Source organism: Lingula anatina, chromosome 8, assembly GCF_051362555.1.
Source record: "Lingula anatina isolate TDL-2025a chromosome 8, LinAna3.0, whole genome shotgun sequence".
NCBI lineage: Eukaryota > Metazoa > Brachiopoda > Lingulata > Lingulida > Lingulidae > Lingula > Lingula anatina.
Window position 1 is genome coordinate 18967843 of NC_141774.1, and position 20648 is coordinate 18988490.

At 38.3% G+C, this 20648-nt stretch overlaps 2 protein-coding genes and 1 long non-coding RNA gene across 6 annotated transcripts; 2 read left to right on the top strand and 1 right to left on the bottom strand.

Moving 5' to 3' along the window:
* Positions 1-1328: 1328 nt before the first annotated feature.
* LOC106165321 (uncharacterized) lies at positions 1329-5723 on the bottom strand. The gene is made up of 4 exons (XM_013543492.2): positions 4971-5723; positions 4629-4727; positions 3012-3199; positions 1329-2587 (listed from the first exon to the last, which is right to left on the bottom strand). The coding sequence occupies exons 1-4, from the start codon at positions 5302-5304 to the stop codon at positions 2354-2356; spliced, it is 855 nt and encodes a 284-aa protein (XP_013398946.2). The 5' UTR covers positions 5305-5723; the 3' UTR covers positions 1329-2353.
* Positions 5724-7836: 2113 nt separating this feature from the next.
* LOC147760511 (uncharacterized) lies at positions 7837-9328 on the top strand. The gene is made up of 2 exons (XR_015330934.1): positions 7837-8509; positions 8850-9328. It is a non-coding gene; the product is annotated as an uncharacterized LOC147760511 (long non-coding RNA).
* A 1061-nt stretch (positions 9329-10389) lies between these two features.
* Positions 10390-18413, top strand: LOC106165269 (monocarboxylate transporter 13). 4 transcript variants are annotated; one of them, XM_013543434.2, is made up of 7 exons: positions 10390-10432; positions 13643-13811; positions 14069-14371; positions 15135-15517; positions 15713-15944; positions 16118-16261; positions 16663-18413. In XM_013543434.2, the coding sequence occupies exons 2-7, from the start codon at positions 13676-13678 to the stop codon at positions 16989-16991; spliced, it is 1527 nt and encodes a 508-aa protein (XP_013398888.2). In that variant the 5' UTR covers positions 10390-10432; positions 13643-13675; the 3' UTR covers positions 16992-18413. The 4 variants fall into 4 exon arrangements, with proteins under 4 accessions (XP_013398888.2, XP_013398887.2, XP_086850590.1 ...); XM_013543433.2 differs by lacking the exon at positions 10390-10432 and adding an exon at positions 12465-12613; XM_086994464.1 differs by lacking the exon at positions 10390-10432 and adding an exon at positions 13216-13348.
* The last annotated feature ends 2235 nt before the right edge of the window (positions 18414-20648 follow it).

Sequence of the window (20648 nt, forward strand, 5' to 3'; positions counted from 1 at the left end):
TTAATGGGACCACCTGTCTGGTGTTGTCACTAACGATTTTTCAATCGATTATCAAACAAACCTCTGTAAGAGTTGAAAAAAATAACTAAGTGTTTATACTGAAATTAAACGAGGAATGCTTTAGCACTGGATATAGTGTACCTGTACGTTCGTTTGGGAGAGGATCTAAACATTTGGCAGATGTTCGTTTTTAAAATGTGTTGTCAAGTAAATGTTCACGACATTCCTGGATAAGCAAAGAGGTAGTTCACCTACATGTGTATATCATCCTTACGTCACGATTAATTCATTTCTATGCATCTCCTATTTGAATTATCGACCTGTGTGATTTTCGGTCATTGATCTTCTTGACTCATAATTTCAGACATAGCTTTTGCCTAGTTTATTGATTATTACCGACACTTCGTTATTCTTACATGGAATTATGAGGTCTATAGAGTCTTATGCTAATCAATTGTTGTTACCTGTGTAATGTTAGTAATTGACAGCCACAAGCGAAGTGTTTTGTAGAGTAACTGAGGTGGTTGACATGACCTAGTCGTACTTAATTAAGCGGAGGATGTAATGTAAACGAGAGAGAACCATGTAAGATGTTGTAAGGAGGGCAATGTACTGTAGGAGGATGTAATGTAAACGAGAGAGAACCATGTAAGATGTTGTAGGGAGAGCAATGTACTGTAGGAGGTTGAGAGGGAGAGAAAGAAATTGTAGCTAAGGTAGCTAGGAAGTGACAATAAAGAATATGAAGGAACGTGAATGTTGTTTAATTCTTACCCTTGTGTAATCAGAAACATAAAGTCAATACCTTCACCACACCTGATCTAATTAAAACGAAAGGCAAATAATAAACGTAAAGAAATCATTAGCATTGTAATTGTTCATAGTCAACAATGACGGGTAAATGACGCATGCATCAGCACGTGTACAAATATAACTGCTTCTCAGTGGCTGAATGAGGTTGGGGGGGGGGGGGTCACAGTGGACCAAAAATACCTCCACTTACTGAGCAAAATCCTGATTCTTGGTGTTTGTTCAACTGTAAGGGCACATCGATGTAACAAATCTATTCAAATCCAATCATATATACTGGAAGATTATTTTACTAGGATGGTGATTGGCAGTCATCTAATTTTTTGGATCGATCCATCTCCGAGGGGTTCTTCGCTAAATTGCGTTCAGCTTAAGCGGCTTAGCTGTCTGGCAAACCTACTGAAGCTGCTAAACGAAAATTAATTTCCTCTAACAGCTTCAGTTGGCATGTAGGACATCTAAGCCATTCAAGCTGATAGGAATTTAGCGAGAATCCCCTTGGAGATAGATCGATCCACAGTTAGTACGATATAGTCTCTGGGAATGGTCACAAGGACGGACGACTACCAGACTGTCGACAGAGAGAACATGCTCGGTGCTACCTGACGTGACCGGTGTTACAAAGAGCCCATGACCCTCCCCTTAATTATACTGGTTAAGGCTAGCGTGACGTGAGTGGGTCAAAATCTAGGGCGAAGCTTTCCTGTGCAAATAAATGGCAACCAAATCCACGGAGGACGCTCTGTCACGTCACGCCGGATTCCCATTTTCTGGTTGTTATTTTATTTTTAAGCGAAAGTACATATTCTTAAAATCAATAAAATCCATACCACTTTATCTTTCTTGGTAGGCCTATGCCTGTCGTGTTTTACCCACTAGAAGAGTAATGCTAGCAAATGGAGGGGTTATATACCGGCAGTGACGTCACTGACTGATCGCTCAGTCACTGACATTATGCCTTACAATGCGGTGTTAAATGCCTTTAAACTTTTACGTCGAGTTAACCTCTCACAGAAAGCATTAAATGACAGAATATTGGAACACATTATCATGGACATTTGTACGATGTTAATTTGTAAAATTCACCTTCTAGTATCGATTGTACTATTTTTAAACGATGATTTAAAAGTCGCTATACATATGTAATGCTTAATGAATACGTTCCGAAATTCAAAGTTATTTCCCCTATTTAATTTTGGTTTTTGGAGGAAGCCATCCACCGTGTGTGGAGGTCATTTGATCCGATGGCAGGCAATGATTTCAGAATAATTGCCAAAACAGCTGTTTTGGTTGTTAAATATAATTTATTATTTATAATTTATTGTTTACAACGTGTGCGTTGTAAATTATGTATCCCATACGAAGAGTTGTTATCCTTTCAAGGCAGAGATGACTTTAGACAAGCTACAATTCCATTTTGACTCGGCAACGATCTGACACTGCGACATGAATTCAACCCAAAGGACTGTGACGCAATTTAGATCCTTTGGAGAATGAAGTTCATATGCGTACGCTCACGGTGCACTATTTCCCTCATTACTTTTTACTCTGGTATGACGCCTTCAAACTGTGGGCCGTTTCTTCCGTGTCGTTCGGGTCCTATCGCAGCATAACCGCCATCTACCGGGAGATCGGAGCCGGTGATGAAGGAAGCGTCTCTGCTGCAGAGGAAGGCAACGGCTGCGGCAACTTCTGAAGGTTCGCCGTTGCGATTCAGCATATGGCAGCACTTTAACCACTCATCTAAGCCAGGATCTATTCTCGAAAATGCCACCAGCTGAAATTGGAATTTCAGTAGTACTGAATTAATCTGAAAATAAGTATGAACAAAGGATGCCTATACTTATCTACATGTATGCTTTAGCTATCGCAAATATAATTATAGTATTCTCAAAAGCAGAGTATTTTCTTGAATAATAATAATAATAATTCCATATTTTGGTGGACTTTGTTAAGTCTTACTGCTTATTAAAAAAGCATCAACATTACGGAAAATGACATAAAATGAACAATATTATCAAAAAAAAAAATTAAATAATAATGTCAAAATTGTTTATATGAAACTTATTTAACATTTCGCAACTTTCTTTTAAAACGTGATATTTGAAAATATATTTCCACATCTTGACATGTCTCGATGCTTGATTTGTTTAAAGTTCGCCTTTGATCAGCCGGTGCATTATAAGAAGTGTTAAGCGTACCGCAGGCGTTTTTATCGACCCGGGTGTTATCGAGTTCACTCGTATTCCGTCTTTGGCAAGGTCCAGTGCCATACACCTGGTCATCTGAAGGACGGCGGCTTTAGAGGCACTGTAAGTCCAGCGGTCAGTCTGGGCTAGGTGACTGGAAACACTGGCCATGTTCACGATGGCCCGTATGCCTACTTTGGCTGAATAAATAAATAAATGAATAAATAAATAAATAAATAAATAAAATAATAATAATTAATACAGTTTGACATCTATGCAGTATTCAGAGATTTTAAGGCTGTATCCTGGGTGTCTGAAATACCATCCATATTTGAAAATATCCCAAAGTCATATACATTTACATGTAAAAGGCAAAACCCGTCAAAGAACTACAAGGCACTGACAGAGTTGAGACCTCTGTCAAGGCAAGCTAATTCTCATTATTATTAGTTTTAATTAAATTCATTAATCAAACCACACGTGAAGTAGCTGCGTTTGAAAATGTCCTAAAGTCATTTTTTACAGTACGTCTGTATGTCCTATAAAGAAAAAATAAATATAAATATATATAAATAAATATAGAAAAATCAAATAAAGCTACCCATAATTCCGAATTCAGATTTAAAAACAATTAAACAATTAAAAATACTTACATATTTAATTCTAAAATGAAAAAAAAAAAAAAAAAAAACACGACAAAGACGTTGAAATAAAAATTTTAAACTGAATTATATAATCAAAAGAGTATAAAACATCGAATCCAAGTGCAATGATTCGTCACTAGGAGCTTTTGTTTCGAAAAATAAAAAGAAAAATATTCGACTTGGAGAATCTGGGATAGGATACAATTAGGTCGAATGTATTTGGTTTTTTGAATTGGCTAAAGCGCATACAGTCTTAATTTTGATATTGTAAACTGTTATTTATTTATTTATTTATTGACAAAACACATCGCAAATACCTGACAATACAAACAAAGGGACAACTCAATCACGCTCTCACGCTGAAGAGAAAATGTGTTATGCTATGACACTTTAAATTATTCGTACGCTAAAAATTCAGGTTAAAATAAAATAGTTGTAATTGATATTATAAACTCTTGGTGACATATACTAGTACTGTAGTTTTGCAACCATTAAATCAGAGAGACCGACTGTTTCTTTATTGCAACAAAACATATATAACGAAACGAATTAATAAATAAATGAAAATAAACTGTGTCAAACCGTTTTAAAAATAATTTGGCATCATTTTTTTGCAAGAAGTTGTTGAGCGATATTCAACTGTCTTTCACAAGTCCCAGTGAACATTTACCAGTTCCAATAAAATTCAATCCGGTGTAACGTGAAAGAGAGTCCCCCATGATAGATAGTCAGGTTCCCGTTCATTTGTACAGGTAAGCCTCGCTCCACATGTAGATTTCAACCCACTTAGGTCAGGCTAACTCTAACCATTGCAACTGAACAGGGGGCGGACTTTCTGTAACGCGGGACCCTCACTTTCTTTACACCGGTTAAACGTGTCGGCTGCGTGCGATAACTCACTCACGCATGCGCACCAGCCAGGTTGCCGGACTCTCAAACTGGAGCGGTACACATAATTTTACCGCTCGATGCAAATGAGACCTACCTTTTTTCAAGTGAGGAACACAAGCTTGAACCATGTTAGAGTATCCTTCCACGTTGATGCTCAGAGCCTTCCTCCAGTCGGACGGCGTGGCATCCAGACCTGGGAAACAGATTGCCTGTTAGTTAACATTCTCTCTCTGTTTTTCTCCACGTCCCTCCCTTTATATTAGTACATGCTATAATACCAGTCGAACGGTGAGATGGAAGGCAAGCTGCAGAGTAAGCACCAAAAGAGCTGGGGACATATTATACCAATGCACACACATTAGAATGACCTTTTCTATAATAAAGATCAATAGTCTTACTAAGAAGTAAAGTCCGTTTCCGACTACTCCTATCGTACCTTTAAATAGGAAAGTTGCAGCACAGTTGACCAAATAGTTGATGCAGCCGCCATGTTTGCTGGCAATGTCATCCACTGCATGGAAACACGCATCTCTGTCAGCGACATCAACGTGGTAATATATAGCGTCAGACCCCACCCCTTTTAGCTCTGCCTCGAGCTGTTCCCCCGCATCGCGATTGACGTCTAGAAACGCCACAATTGCCCCGTCACTCACAAGTCGTTTAACACACGCTCTACCTATGCCAGACGCTCCCCCGGTCACTACGGCAATGTGGCCGTCGAATCTCCTCTTGGTGTAAATTGCGTCTAACTTGGGTTGTGGAGGTTCCATGTTGAGACGTTATAGATATTGTGGCCCACATAAGGTCCCCAGCGAATAAATTTGGATTAGGTCAGCGATTTGGCTGGCTAAAGTAAACAAATACCGCTAAGTTGAGATATCTACAGTAGGTTACATAACTGACACCATTCAATCGGCGGATTCACATGGGCATACTGAATAGCATGCCAAGGATTCCCACTCTAAGGGTGCTTTCCCAGAGATTAAGATCGATCTAAAGATTAAGATTTAGATCGACCTAACTCCCTGGGGGTTCACGCTAAATTGCAGTCAGCCGAGCGGGCACCATAGTTAATTACCCCCTTACAGCTTTTAGTAGGCGGGACAGACGCTTAAGCCGGCCAAGCTGACAGTAATCTAGTGAGACTCCCCACAGGGATAGATCGATCTAAAAATCTATGGAAATGGGGTGTAAAGCGAACAAATCTGCCATCATTTCCCTATTTTAACTTATTGTTAGTTTTTCTTCGCGCCTCTTTTATCAAAACTGTTTTACCAGTTTTCTGGTTATAGCAAGGAAGACTAGTATTGATGCGTTATTTGGGGCAGTGGGATGTTGCGATATCAGATATTTGATGCGATATCAAATTCGTCATGTGAAAAGGGGGTGTTTAATGAGACACCAGATTAAATGGAATTCTTATACAAATTTATTATATATGGATGGGTTTAGAAGTTACTGTCATGATGTATGAAAAGGAGTGGAGACATAAGAATGATGTTCCTATTAAATACGCTAACCTAATTCGCAATAGCCCAAAGTTATACCATCTTAGTCATATCTTTAAAAATTTGCTTCCAGCTTTAAATATTTATGCTCGTATCCCTTTGTTTAATGTGTTTTTTTATTGTCAAATCGTGATGCTTTTCAACTGCAAAGTGCGTTTGGTGTGCACAGTATATTGCAAATCAATCGGTTGATATTAGTTCATACTCTTATTTGCCTGGCATTGATTTGTGGCAAGCAGGTTTAATATTAGGAATGGATAGTTTGCATTTGATTATGCCTGTTGAACTGCGTTTTGCTGATAGCGGCCAATGTGTTCTATATGCGTCAAGAGGCCGTTTGGGGTGGTGAAAGGACCTGATTGCGGTTCTGTCCTTTCAGAAAAGTCAGTCAATTTTTTTTATCCCTGGATGGAAAGGTTTATAATTTTTGGAAATTAGAAAAAGAAACTAAACTCGGAGTTTCTTTGCAGGAAGATGAGCAGGTGTTACACCGCTGGAAAACAAAAATCACAAAGGAAATGGACATAATGTACTTCCATTTCCATGGAAGAATTGTTGTACTAACTTTATAGACAGTAAAGCCACGGTCACAACCGGACGCACGGATTTTAGGATCTTACGTCCTTTGCGAATTTTGCGTGCAGTAGAAGCCGTGGAGGTCGTAGAGGTAGACGAAAGTCTGCCTTGCGAGTTGCAAGGGCCAAATGAGACGTCCTTTCAAACAGGAACACTAATTGCAAGGTGCAGGGGCCGTGGAAATTGTACTCATTTCTTGAGCTTGTCTTGCTCCCTGCGTACGTGGCACGCACTCACCACTATTGAAGAGAAAGCAACGCACGGCGAAAGTAGTTCCATTTTGTTTCACACTTGCCTCACACACTTGTGATGACGTACTAACCGCGTACTGTACGCCAGTTTTGCTACTGTTCTCCCATTCTTTCTTCTTTTTTCTCCCTTCTTTCCTGCTCTCTAAGGTTTTTTCTTGTCTTTTGGAGACATATTAGAAGCTGAATTAAGCAAAATTCGAAATTTTTGAAAATTGTTGCACAGGTTGCACGATCTTCTTTAATTTTCGAGACACTACCGTGCGTCGTGAGAACACCTTTTATTCTCCTGGCGCAGGGGTGACGCGCGTGCGACACACTTCCGAGGCGCTTTTGACTTTGATTGTTAGTTGTGAGGGTGTGCGCCGTACTGAACAAGCAAAAGACACTTGTTCCTTCATTGCTTGCGACGTGTGTCTTGGACCACGCACGTCTCACTTGCGAACGGGGCCGTAGCGATAGTCCGAAGGTTCAGTAGTCCGAAGGTTCATTGGTCCGAATGTTCACTATAGAACCTTCGGACCAATGAACCCTTGATTAAAAAATCGACGAAAATGTTACCACTTTTCGGACCAATGAACCTTCGGACTATCGAGACACCCCCCTTGCGAACTCCTTGCGAGTGAAGCAATTATGTACGTTTGCGGCCTCGCTGTTCGCAGATTATTCGTAGAATCTTTTGTACATGTCCAACATCCTCCGTACGTGCATACGGGCTGTCTGCGAACTCCAAATTTCGCAAGAGAGACTTGCGTTGCACGTGAGATTCTGAGCAAAATTTGGACGCAAACAGGCCGTAAGAGCCCGTACGGCCGGTTGTGACCGAGGCTTAAGCTGGTACATGTAGCTTTTCATCGTTCACATGGTCTCGAACGCAGGCTAGTGAAAACCAATCTCTATTGGAAATACGATGACTATGTGGAAATGTTGATATCTGACGGTTACGCTGAAAGAGTATCTGATGATGAAATAGGAGATGTCCGGGATAGCCTATTTTGAACATCTGCGCAGCAGATGACGTCAAACGAGACCTGGATTGGAGCGAGATTTCACGAGAGGTGGGGTTAAAATCTGCCATTGAAACTTCTCTCGCGGTCAGGCACAAGTCTATGTTTTAGGATTGCATTGAGTAAAATTTGGCGTTGTCATGTAATTTGAGATAGAGCAACGCAATGGCGAATTGCTAATGTTGTGTCGTAGGGTGCATTGCAGATAAAGTAAAGCGAGAAAACCAGGAAAATGACTATGGATGACGGACACGACTGGCGAGAGAAGTGAAGTGAAGAAAGAGAAGTTGGGCTTGATTGGATCAAAAGGACTAAATGCCGAAATATTTAAAGTACAGATCAGGTCGCAGTATTTTGTAGAAAGAAAGGGACCAACTGCAGACAACTCGCACCCTGCAGGGGCGGATTTAGGCCGTCTTCTGGGTCTTCCGGAAGACGGTCAGATTATCAAGTTTACATTGTCGGGCATCTAATGTTTTCTGTTGGAAGACGGTCAAAAATGGAGGATAGATCAACAAAGATAATTTGGAAGACTGTCAGAAAATATCTCTGGATCCGTCCCTGCCCTGCACGTCCCTGGCTCCATGGCATCACCGTACAGACCGTATCATCAACGGTCGAGGGGCATATTAATAAGTAAGTTTTGTGTGTAGTTTACAGGACACCATGGTTTATTAATGTAATACAGCCCTAGTACTTGTGATTAATAGTCTTTTACGGTAACTATATCAGACAAATTTGCTTGTACCATTCCTATCTCCATATAACGTGTACCTGATTATGAAATACTGGTGAACCTTCCACACCTATTAAGTATACACAATGTTCAGTTGTAACATTCCATGCCGGGTGGTCAGTTATGATAATTGGAATTTGCAAGTAAGGTGGAAATTAGAGTTGGTATTTTACAACAACGTTTATCACATAATGATATATATTTCAGAAAACTAAGTGAGTTATTTTTTATTTATTTTAGAGCATGACAGGCACAGCACATGTTATTGAACCAGTCAAGAACTGCGAGAGTCATGTGGTCTGGATAATCAGATGTTGAAGATTGCTCAGTGTATATTAATCTCTTATGTCCTTAGTTATTATGTTGTTTACTTAATTATATCAGGAGTCAACAGATGGCATTTTTTTCTGGCTGTCACTTACATGCAGTATCAGGCATTTTCTTTATTACTTTAAAATGAAATATTTGGTTTTATGAATATATATATATGTATATAGGCCTATGTATTGTACTGCACTAGTGATTTAATGAAGAAAATTATTTTACTTGCTAGTATCATTCTTATGTTACTGTAGTGACTTTTTTAATAACTATATGACACCTGTTTTTCATATCATTTACTCAGATCACAAATACAAGTTCGCCTGTGATGTGTTTATTTGTTGCATTTGTGTATAACTGTCAATAAAATGCAATGATTTTGTGAAAATTTCAACTTATATGTTGTCCATTTTAATACTTTCTTTTGTCATCTTTCCTGTCATTTAAGTCGGATCTGATCACAATGAAACTTACATTTTGTGAATGCTATCCATTAGTTTCTATTAGCATCATTTTCATAAGTAAATAAATGAAGAAAATTAACTTTATGATCAAACTCGAGCCTTTTGAATTAGTTACTATAAATTTAGTGAAATTAAATCAAAGATGCAGGCAAGTCTAATGTTCTGATAAGGCATCCATCCAATGTGTAAGTTCAGCTATTTTTCAAGTAAAGAAATCGCTGCTCTACTTCCTTGTGGACTCCATATTCTAACCCCACCTCAAGGCAGATCTCGTAAAATCACGGGGAAACTTGGCCTTCTCGTTGAGAACCCGGACAGCCTCTATTGACAGCAGTGGGGGGGGGGGGGTTTAGGCGAGTGTCAGAGATGTACCGACCCCCCCCCCCAACACACACACACACACACACACACACACACACACACACACACACACACACTTCGATTTCTGAAAAAATCACACCAGTGGTCCCCTCTTGATATTAGAACTTAATCATACATGTAGTTCTAAACCGTGCCAAATCCAAATGGCACCGTTCGCCCTCTGAAATACCAATTTTTTCGGGGTCCTTTAGCGGGCCCCTAACCCCACGCCCATGTCCTTCTCCGATTTTAACAATATAAATACGGTACGCTGTGATGGCTGACATTCAACCAATGTATTATCAAGTGACTGCACAGATGGGTACATAAAAAAAAAAAAAAAAAAAAAAAAAAAAAAAAAAAAAAAAAAAAAAAAAACGCTATGCATTTTCTCTGGCACGACAGTGATCTATTGTGCATCATGACCTGGAAGTGCACTTAGAGGCAAATGGTCCGGCAGTACGAGCTAGTGCGAGCTGATACGCACGGTTAGACATCCCAGTGTTAGTGACCCGATTCGAGACATTGTTTTACGACACTTTGTTTAGATGAGCTGCTGAGGTCATTAACGTTAAAGAAGAAGCGATTGAGGTGATTATTAGAGTGAAAAAGGCCATTGCGTCGTGAATGACTTGGGAGTTTTCGGAAGGCATTGCACCTGATGACCGGGCTAAAGAAGTAAAACAACAACAAAAAAATAATAATAAAAATAAAAAATAATAATAATAAAATAATAATAATAAAAAAACGTAAAGTCAGATGAATTTTATGATGTATTCAAACATACTGGTAAATGTGAAGTCACATGTATGAGCCGATTGGGTTGCTTTCTCTGATTGTACTACGTGGAAAACTGATTTTCCAAGACGAGACGAGATTGAAGTTGGACTGGGACGAGCCAGTTCCAGTTGATTTGTATTAAAAGTGGATGGATTGGATTAAGTCTTTAGGTGGATTGGAGACTCTCAAATATGTTAGATGTGTCATTTCTGAGGAATTTGTTGACGGAGTTTCAGAATTGCATGTCTTTAGTGATGCGAGTCAGTAAGTGTATGGGGTTTGCGCATATTTGCGTTCAGTCAATGCACAAGGTGAAATACATGTAGCATACATGTAATTAGTCGCAAAGGGGCGCTTAATAGCTCCACTGAAACAATTGACCGTCCTTAGACTGGAATTTGTAGCGCGCGTAACGTCCATAGATTTACCCCAATTTGTTTAACGTGAATTGGAAGTGCTGCTGTTGATAACCGTGTCTTGAAATGATAGCAAAGTTGCTTTAGAATTAAGATGTGCCATTGCATAATTAGTGGATCCGTTCTTACATATATATAATTAACTTGATTTTTATATTAGAGCAGGTAAGATTATTATAAATATACCATTTAAGAATTAAAACATCATTATATGAGTAGTTGTTCAGTAGTTGTCATACATAATGCGTTTGATGTATGTGTGTAACAGGATTATTATAAATATATTTGAATTAGGTGTGAGTAGATGGGTTTTTTCGTTGTTGAGAGAGTGTTGTCGACGGCCACAAGTCATTCCATCACGCAGTCACAACTAACGCAATGCCGCTTACATCTTTTTATGAATAGTTGAGTAGTATTTATGTGCCAGAGCAATAAAGACTTGACTTAAAGGACAGGGATTGAGTATTTTTGACATTCAGCATGCCAGCAGCAAAAAGTTAAATGTAGATAACAATCAGATATTACTGATAAACAAGAGTGTGATATGGCTTCACAATTAATGCATGCAAGTCTTTCCGGATCTGTCCGAATCTGTAACTATCTCACCTTCCTGGGTTGCTAATACAGTATAGCCCTTTCATAGACAATCACTTATCAAGCATATAGGCCTATAATGTTGGACGGCGAGAGCCATTTACCTGCCGCCGTTAACGTCATTCAATTTGCATCTGTGATTCATGCTAGCGTCATACCAAACTACATGTACATGTACGTACGTTGTTAAAATAGATACAGGAGTACATGTACGGTACATCTGAAATCTGTATTGGCATTGCTACTTGTACCAAACCATTTTCACTAAGAGATAGATCGATAGAAATTTATCTCCATAACATACAAAATATGATCAACATAAATAAATTTCGGGCAAAACAGAAGGAATGCATAGGATTTGATCGAAAAAAAAAATTGTGCGGCCTTGTTTTACGTCGGTGCTTCTTGACATAACGTAACTTATACACTTTGCAATATCTTAGACACATGGACTATTAAAAACAATTAAAATTGCAAGGTTTCTAAAGTCATTAAGTCATTCGATTTGCATCTGTAACTGCATGTGCATGTACCAGTAGAACTCACCAGTCCCTCACCGGTGATCTGATCTACTGTACCGGTATATACATCAGGGTCATTCTCCGGTAATGGGGACCGATTTGGCCAAAAACTGCAAAAAATAAAATTTGCTATTTGACCAATTTATTATGAATCCATGAGAAGTACATGTCATGGACAATTATTAGGCGAAAGGGGTTCCTTTTTGAATGGTCTATTAATTAGTCACATATCAAACTATCTTGATGTCCAAAGTGAGATACCGTGTACGTTACTACAGTTTTTTTCTAACATTTTCTTACATAAAAAATATTATACAAAATTCTCATTTTTGAATACTTCCAATAGCTAAAATACCTTTTTAATGGTCGCGTGGTCAGAGAGACATAAACATGCCAACATCGCGTGACGGGTGTCATTTTCGGACACTGTCAATGTGTATCTTAAAATGAAAATAAAACTCAAATTTGGTCGCCCCGGTAATTGTTTTCATTGTGCACGGGAGCCGCGAGTGCGAGTGGAAGGTTTGATGGAATTTGGGAGAGACACGGTAGGAAATTTAAGGACATGATAACGCTTGATTCATAAACAGCTGTTTTTTGACTCGAGCGATTTTGTTGTAAAGACCATTTGATAGCACAGTTTTGATTTTCCTTATAATGTCGACAAATCCGTCTTAACTGTCAAAGTGTACCAAATCCATTTCGTTCCCAGAATAACGTATTTTACTAGTACACTTGCTTTTTTTCTTTTTGGTTCGAAGTTTGTATTGTTTTCTGAATCGCTCTTGTACCAGGCAGCATATAGGAAAGGAGATATCGATACCGGACATTGGTACATATAGTGTGCAAAGTACACACACACACACACACAGATACGCAAGGTGTACTTTTAGTATATAGATATGTGTGTGTGAAGGACATGTTCTAATCTTTAGGATGAATATTTAGTTTTATTTAAGTAAGCTGCAGTCAATGGGACATGAACTGAGACATTAGGGCAATTTTCGGCTTTTATTGCTTTTGTGAAACCGACTACGATTAAACGTTATCTATACCTATTATCCCTACGTACATGCATATCTCTTTTTATCTACCTCTTTCTTTAGTCATCTCAGTACTTCGGGACATGCTACCCTAATATCTTATCTGAAATCTGGTGACCATTTACTACTGAGGAAACTCAGGTTATAGACGCTGGCTGTGGGGTTACATGATAGTATACTAGACGATTGATAGTAGGAGTGCAGTATACCAGCACTTGTAAAATATTTTGTGAACAAAATGTATGTGAAGTCGTACACTGTATGGTATACAGTATTTACCTGTTGGAGGAGTCGGGGCATTTTCTATTGACATTCAAAATGGTCCCACCTTCTACTTAGGCCTACTGCTGAGACAAGTCATGTGGGAGGTTTGAGGTGTTCACTAAAACACAACTGCGCCTTTATTCCAGCTTGTTACAAAACACACACGGACACACACACACACACACACACACACACACACACAAACGCACACACACGCACATTCAAATTGACTTATACATTTATCACAATATTATTGTTTATTTCTTGCAGAATTCTACCCAGTGTTTGTAAGTTGTACCTGACATGAAGAAATGGGGCTGGCTGGTTGTGGTGGGCGCCATCATCTTGCGTCTGTGCATTCACGCGGTTATGACGTCATATGGCGTTTTCTTGGAATACTTTATTTGTAAATTTCCGTCATCGCCAGTTGCTTTCTTAGGTAAGATGGCTAAGTTTTAAATGACTTCTTTATCATTTCCATAGACTTACTACTTAGAAGTATACGTGACTGATCGCATCTGGTGCAGCCCCGTTTTGTTAGACTTTTCCGAAATTTTAAGATTAAACATAGAAGGATAGTGAATATATGTAAAAAGTACTGTTGAAATAAAATAACTCATATATTTAAAATGGGCGTCTTAACATAAATTGAACTAGTATATGTAACATTAATGAAGATATTATTTTTAATGGTAGAATCTATAGGCGGAATAGCTTACGGTATCAGCGCCATGGGAGCCCCGATATCTCTTGCCTTATACAGGAAGTACAAGACACGACGAGTGGTGATCGCTGGAGTATTTGCTGCCTCTCTTGGCTTTGCTTTGACGGGAACGGTGCAAAGCCCTGGCGCAATATTCGTCACCTACGGGATTCTCCTCGGCATTGGTGCACTTTTGACCAATAACACGCCGTTATTCCTGATTGCGCAGTACTTTAAACCGGAAAACAGATATTATGTGCTTGCCACAAGTCTGCCCGTCCCATCCATAGCATTTGGTAAGTGGCTTCGTTGCTGTCCTTGTAAAAACGTGTCAGAAACGCAGGATCCTGTTTCACAAAAACCTAAAATCTCAGTTCTATTTAAGAAAAATTAAACGCTGCGGTGTTACATTTTTATTTTTGTTTAAAATCCAATAGGAATAATTAACCTGCAATGAGATAGAGGTACTGGCAGAATATCTTGAAAAAGGTCATTAATTTCTTTAATGTTATCGATTTTGTTTCGCTGTAAATTTGAGTTAAGGCAGCTACCGAGGTGACAAAGATTTCTGGCTACATGTAGCTGCCAAAAAAAAAAAAAAAAAAAAAAAAAAAAATTAGACAGATAAAATGGTAAGGTAAGCGGCCTATTAGATATGACCAGCCAGTATGTGGAGTCTTAGTAACTTTACTGACTAACATTTTAGCAAATAAATTGACATTCGATTTTTGTGAACCGAAGGCCAGAGGTTTAAACACGTTATACATTGTAACGCTGTAACACGCTGTAAAATTAACAACACAAAATATTGTCTATAAAGTCTATATTGTAAATAAAGCCATTAAATAAGCAATTGTTTAAGCTCGTATTACATGTATATGTTTGACGAAAAAAAAATTGAAGAAAAAATTGATATATCGTATAAAAGGAAGTATCTGATGTTTGTCCAAGGTTACTGTCCTGTAGTTGTATGAAATGTGTGCACCAGCTTTTTGTTAGTAGACAGCTTGTACATGTTCTAGTACGTCATGTGACAAACGGTTTTTTCTATTTCTTTAGCACTTGAACCCTTGATTCGAGGCATCGGAAGCCACAATGCGTTTGCCGTGCTTGCAGTAAACGCTTTCATTTGGGGTACGCTCGCTGCGTTGGCAATGGAAGAAAACGAAAACGATGTCCCTAAAAACGAAAGCGGAAGCGAAGACGTGTGTGAGCACAAAAATACCGTATTTCAGGCAACCAAAGAGAATGATAAAGATATGGAAGAACAAGTTGGAGACACAGACCTTGGTCTGATTGACAGTAATAAGGCCAGCACGGGGAATACAGAGAGCGAAAAAAGCCCTGCTCCCTCGAAAACACTGGTAGTGTGTGCCTCCGTCCTGATATTTCTCACCTTATTTCTCCGAGGAGCTGTAGTCCACTCTTTACCCTTTATAATGGTAAGTTAACAAAATCACACAAGTTTTTTTTTGCTTAAGAGGTACTAAGAGTGTGTTAGTAGGCGTAAAGATGGTTTCGTTCAGTTTCTTTATTTCTTGAACACTTATACCCTATGTGATAAATCCTGAAATCAAGCTTAGATTTTTTACTATGGCCGTGGGTAACTGTATGTTCATTGCACTCAACAATTTCAGGTAAAACATCTTGTCCAAGAATTCAATATAACTTCCTTTCTGGCCGCGTCGACGGTGACCTTCTTTAATGTGTCAGATCTGTGTGGACGGTTGACCGTGGCGTTCATTGGGGACCGCCTGTTTAAGGGACATTTGGTTGAAATGTGTGTGGTGTGCGCTCTCTTGCTGGGAGCTGGCTGCCTCGCTGCAAGGTTTGCTGTGCAGTTTTATCAGATGTTGATTTTCAATATCGGTAAGTTATAATAATAATAATAATAATAATAATAATAATAATAATAATAATAATAATGATGATGATGATGATGATTATAATACAACAACAACAAAATGATACTATCAAAACTTAGAAATATTATTATATGATTTTTGTTTTATTCTATTCCATCTCCTCAAATTGTATTTCAGGGGCCGGATACACCATGGGTTTTATCTCAGGTACCCGTTATTCCACTGTTGCAGAAGCATTGGATCACTGGTACGCCGACGACTTGTACTCTGTCAGTAGAGTGGGGGCGGGTCTGGGGGCCATCGTGGGAAACCTCGTGGCAGGTGAGTTCACTTATAAAATAAAAAGAGAAAAAAGAAAAAAATATATACATGTACATTTCTTGCAACATAAATAAACGTGGGATGTTTTCAATGGCTGTTTTTTATTTTTTTATGTTTTTATGTTTTTATTATTATTTTTTTTGTATGGACAGCATGGCTGTCAGAATACACACTTTAACGTACATGTGCAAAGCTACATGATTTTCTGAATTTTTCTCAAAGCTGATCAATTGCACAAAACGATATAATTATTCACTTTGGTAATTGTTGAAGAAACGCAGTTTATCATTCCCACATTTCCCCAGATATTTCACAGTTGTAAGAATGATTGATTTCTCAAGGCATCTGAAAAGAAAAGAAATGTATCGATCAAGCTTTTGAATGTATCCGTTATCTTCCAGGTGCGCTGTATGACGTCACTGGTTCTTACAGAATATGTTTTGTCGTTAATCTTGGATTCTGCTTACTTGTCGCCATGGGGTTTGGAACGTTGATGTTCCTGAGAAATCGTTTCCTAAGAACGTCACACTTATTACATTCAGAAGGCACAGTGGAAAGTTCGTTGCAAAAAGGAAATGTGACATGGACGAAAAAACTGCATTTTGAATTGCTATCACAGTTTGCTCGAATACGACGGAAATCTCAAGAAAAATCAGACGAAAAAATACCTCTGAATGATATGGACTCAAAAGTAAAGTATCACACGGATAACAACTCTTCGTTGGAGTAAATGTACCTTCTTCTTTTTGAAACTTATCTTTGAATAGATCAACGCAGTATTGAAGTATATTGTAGATCGAGTCTTTATAAAACGAAACATGCAGTTTTGCCGCCGGTAGATATACGTATATCACAATGAAAAAGTTGATAAGGCAAACAAAAGTCCCAACAATGTCTCCATAAAAAGTCCTGTGAATAAGATGCCATTCAGAACAAGATGATCTGCGGACTAAGAGCTCCACAGACCAAATATGGCCGACTCATTTAAAAGAAGCACCGACTAATTCCATGATGACCTCCGCGCCTCCACCGCGGCGTCGTTGTAGGGGCCTTGGAATTAAAACTCAGAGTTGTTATTTAATCAGATTTATTGCGCGTGTGGAGGCAGGGAGCCCATCAGAGGACTAAGCGGAGCTGCTCTGAATTTCTGTCGGACATATTTAGTCGGTGGATCAGATAGTTCTCGGTAAATCTGTTCTGAATCGCCTCTTAGGCCCCATTCAGAATAGGGGACTAACTAGTCCGAGGGTCAAATATGGCGACCCACTACAAAGCTTACCGTCTAATCCGCTAGTAGACACTGAATAAATATCCCGTGGGGAAGTATTCAAGTGGGTCGGCCATATTTGACCCTCGTACTAGTTATTCCCCTTTTCTGAATGGGACCTTAAACTCTCCGCCGAAACGGGTCACGTTGTCAAAGGGTGGATTCAGAACAGATGATCCGCGGACTAACTGATCACGGGTTTACCCATTTTCCTTCTAGCATCTTCACCATAAGAATCGTCCATTTTATTCTGTCGATCTAATATTCAACATTTCTTTGTTAAATATACATATAAAACTACCCAGGATTACAAGAAAAGCACACACACACACACACGCACACACACACACATAACTTTTTTGTAGTTTGTAATGCTACTAAAATAAAGTCGACGGGCCATTTCACATACCAAATTAACCTCTCGTTCAGCCAAAAAATGCTTTAAAACTGGTCGTAAATTGTCCTATTTATCTGGCCTTCCAGTTCAATAAGAGTCCGTAGTATTGTGAGTGCATAGCATAATCACCACTCTCACTCCCTTGTATGGCTGTACACATGTATAGCGGCGCGTGCATCCTTATTCAAATGAGACCGTTAAGGAATATTTATAGCAGAAAAAAAAAATCCGTTCATACATCAATTTTCGTGAAACATGAAACGATTTTCTTTGGTACTATTTCTCTAAGTTATACTGTTTGAAGCTATGTGGTGTCGTTAGGTCGGGTTTTGCGACAATAAATTAACTTTATATTCCTCTGAAGTAAGCTCTTTAGCGCTTTGTCACTCCTTATCTAAGTACAGGGTAAATATTTAAAGTTTATGATTTATCTCCCCCGACCATTGCACTACAGAATCAATTAAGAAAATAAAATGACAAACACAATATGTTGGTTGGTTGGTATTTGGCCGGCCAAGGCCAACTTTATTGTTGTCAAACCCCAATGAAATGTTTTAATTTTATTTCAACTTATTGACTTTGAATACAAGATTGCGTCTTTTATTGACGTCATAAAAAATTAATTTACTTTTAGATCGTGAAATCAATTAGTTAACCCGATCCTTGTTACATCAATAAATTCTATTCTAGTCTTAACAAAATGGTTTCCGTATTACAGGTAATTGATCCCTAACAAAATTATTTTTCCACTTTAAAACTTTCAATAGTTAAGTTTATGGATTTTTGAAAATATTAATTAAAATCTAATTCAGCTAATTTGCAATTGTAACCGTAATTTTTGTTTTGCAATTTGACAAATTTACAACATTAAAGAAATAATATTTGAATTCTACAACTTTACAACATATATAAATTTGCAAGTCAAATTGTGTAAATTGCTAATTTTAACCGTAAATCAGAAACCAGAAATCCATTAATAATACTTGCAGTTGTATCATAATAATTTTCTTCTTTAATTTATGCATAATAAATTATAAATAATGTATTCCAGATAATTTAAAATGTACATTTCACCAATCATCATATGATTGGTAAATCATAAACAAATGCTCAGTGTACTATGAATGATATACATATACATTCCAACAAACTGGTAAGTTTCTGAAAATATTGATAACAGTCATTTTTGCATTTACATGAAACTAATGCATTACTTTTGGAAAATCATCGACTTTTGAAGCAATACATTATGTAATATTAATTTATCTGATAAATAATAAACGTATCTGATTAAAAAGTCTTGCTTCGGCAAATCATTTCAAAGACCGTGATCTATCAGAAAGCAAAAAAAAAAAAAAAAAAATCAAGTCAGTTTCCCTGCCTCAGAACTTAATTACCACCGTTACATACTCACATGCGCAGATTTTATCAGAAACAGTGTTACAGCACTCTCATTGAAATCCTATTAAAGCCAGGCAACCGACTCACGTTTTTTGTAAAGATTTCAAGGCCTGTTACAACCTACATACGGGCCGAAAAAGGGAATCGGAATGCACCGTTCATTAATGGAAAGTTCTAAAACTCTCCTTTTTTTCTTAGATTCGGAAATCCTTCTTGCAAATCTTTATAAATCAAAAGATCAAAATTATACAAAGCGTATTACAATCTGTAAAATGAAAACATGAAACGTTCATGAATATGTGGCACAAGTAAAATTATACTTTTACATTGTTTCACTTACTTTTTCACTTGATAACCCTAACTCAAAAGCACTTAGAAGTGCAAGCCTCCACCACGACAACCCAATTATCCATTAATTAAATAAAGAATCACCAACAAAACCGAATCGATTCTAAGGTAGCCAATTTCTGACTTATCCTGAAAATTTTATTAAATTGCATCCATTACTTTTGAGTTAGATTGCTAACCAACAAAATATCAAAGGCAAAAAATCACGTTGGAAGAGGTTACGACGTCAACACAACTATTTCAGACGAATTTTACTATATTTAACTATAATTAAACACGTAGAATTATTTCACAAAATATAAAATGTAAAATATCCACGTGTGAATTGATTTAGCCAAAGTAGTAACCGATTCTATATCTTTAATGCTATTACCCATAGCTACATGTAAAAATCCCACACCGCTGCCACCATCACCATCAACATCAAAAGTGTAACGTTACCGATATGGATGTTTCCTCGGTTCTGCTTGGGGGTTGTGATCGGTGTCTTGCCAGAAAATGGCGGCACGGAGCTGTGGGTCGTGTTGTTCTTTGTGCACGCGGAGAACGATCCTAAACGTATACCGATAGGCCCTCCAGATATCTCCAACTGCACTTTTTGCAGAGCATTTTCCATCCATGCTTGCACTTGGTTAAACACGTTACGACCTTCCTCGTAGTGGGCTAGTGTCGTGTGAAGAGTGACCATTGTTTCAAGGACAAAGGTGATGGACGTGTTATCCTCGCCGTGTTTCTGACTACAGAAATGAGCACGTGCCTGTACAGATTTCAGTATATCTGTTAATTGACGAGTACGCGCAATATCCATACAGCCATCTTTTGGTGATGGAGCCCAGCCACATGGTTCAAAATGTAAAGGGATGATGGACTTTACTACCGTAAAATTGTAAAAAAGGGCGCGGCAGCCCTGGTCATCAGGGAGAAAACCAGGGGGGCACATTATCTGCTGATCTAAAGACTGAAAAAAAAATACA

Excerpts from the sequence above, each read along its gene's own strand:
- LOC106165321 (XM_013543492.2), bottom strand. The coding sequence starts at position 5,304 with ATGGAACCTCCACAACCCAAGTTAGACGCAATTTACACCAAGAGGAGA. Across the intron at positions 4,728-4,970 it reads TGCAACTTTCCTATTTAAAG|GTCTGGATGCCACGCCGTCC; the intron begins GTACGATAGGAG and ends TCTGTTTCCCAG. Across the intron at positions 2,588-3,011 it reads GGTCGATAAAAACGCCTGCG|CTGGTGGCATTTTCGAGAAT; the intron begins GTACGCTTAACA and ends TTCCAATTTCAG.
- LOC106165269 (XM_013543434.2), top strand. The coding sequence starts at position 13,676 with ATGAAGAAATGGGGCTGGCTGGTTGTGGTGGGCGCCATCATCTTGCGT. Across the intron at positions 13,812-14,068 it reads ATCGCCAGTTGCTTTCTTAG|AATCTATAGGCGGAATAGCT; the intron begins GTAAGATGGCTA and ends TTTTAATGGTAG. Across the intron at positions 16,262-16,662 it reads CGTGGGAAACCTCGTGGCAG|GTGCGCTGTATGACGTCACT; the intron begins GTGAGTTCACTT and ends GTTATCTTCCAG.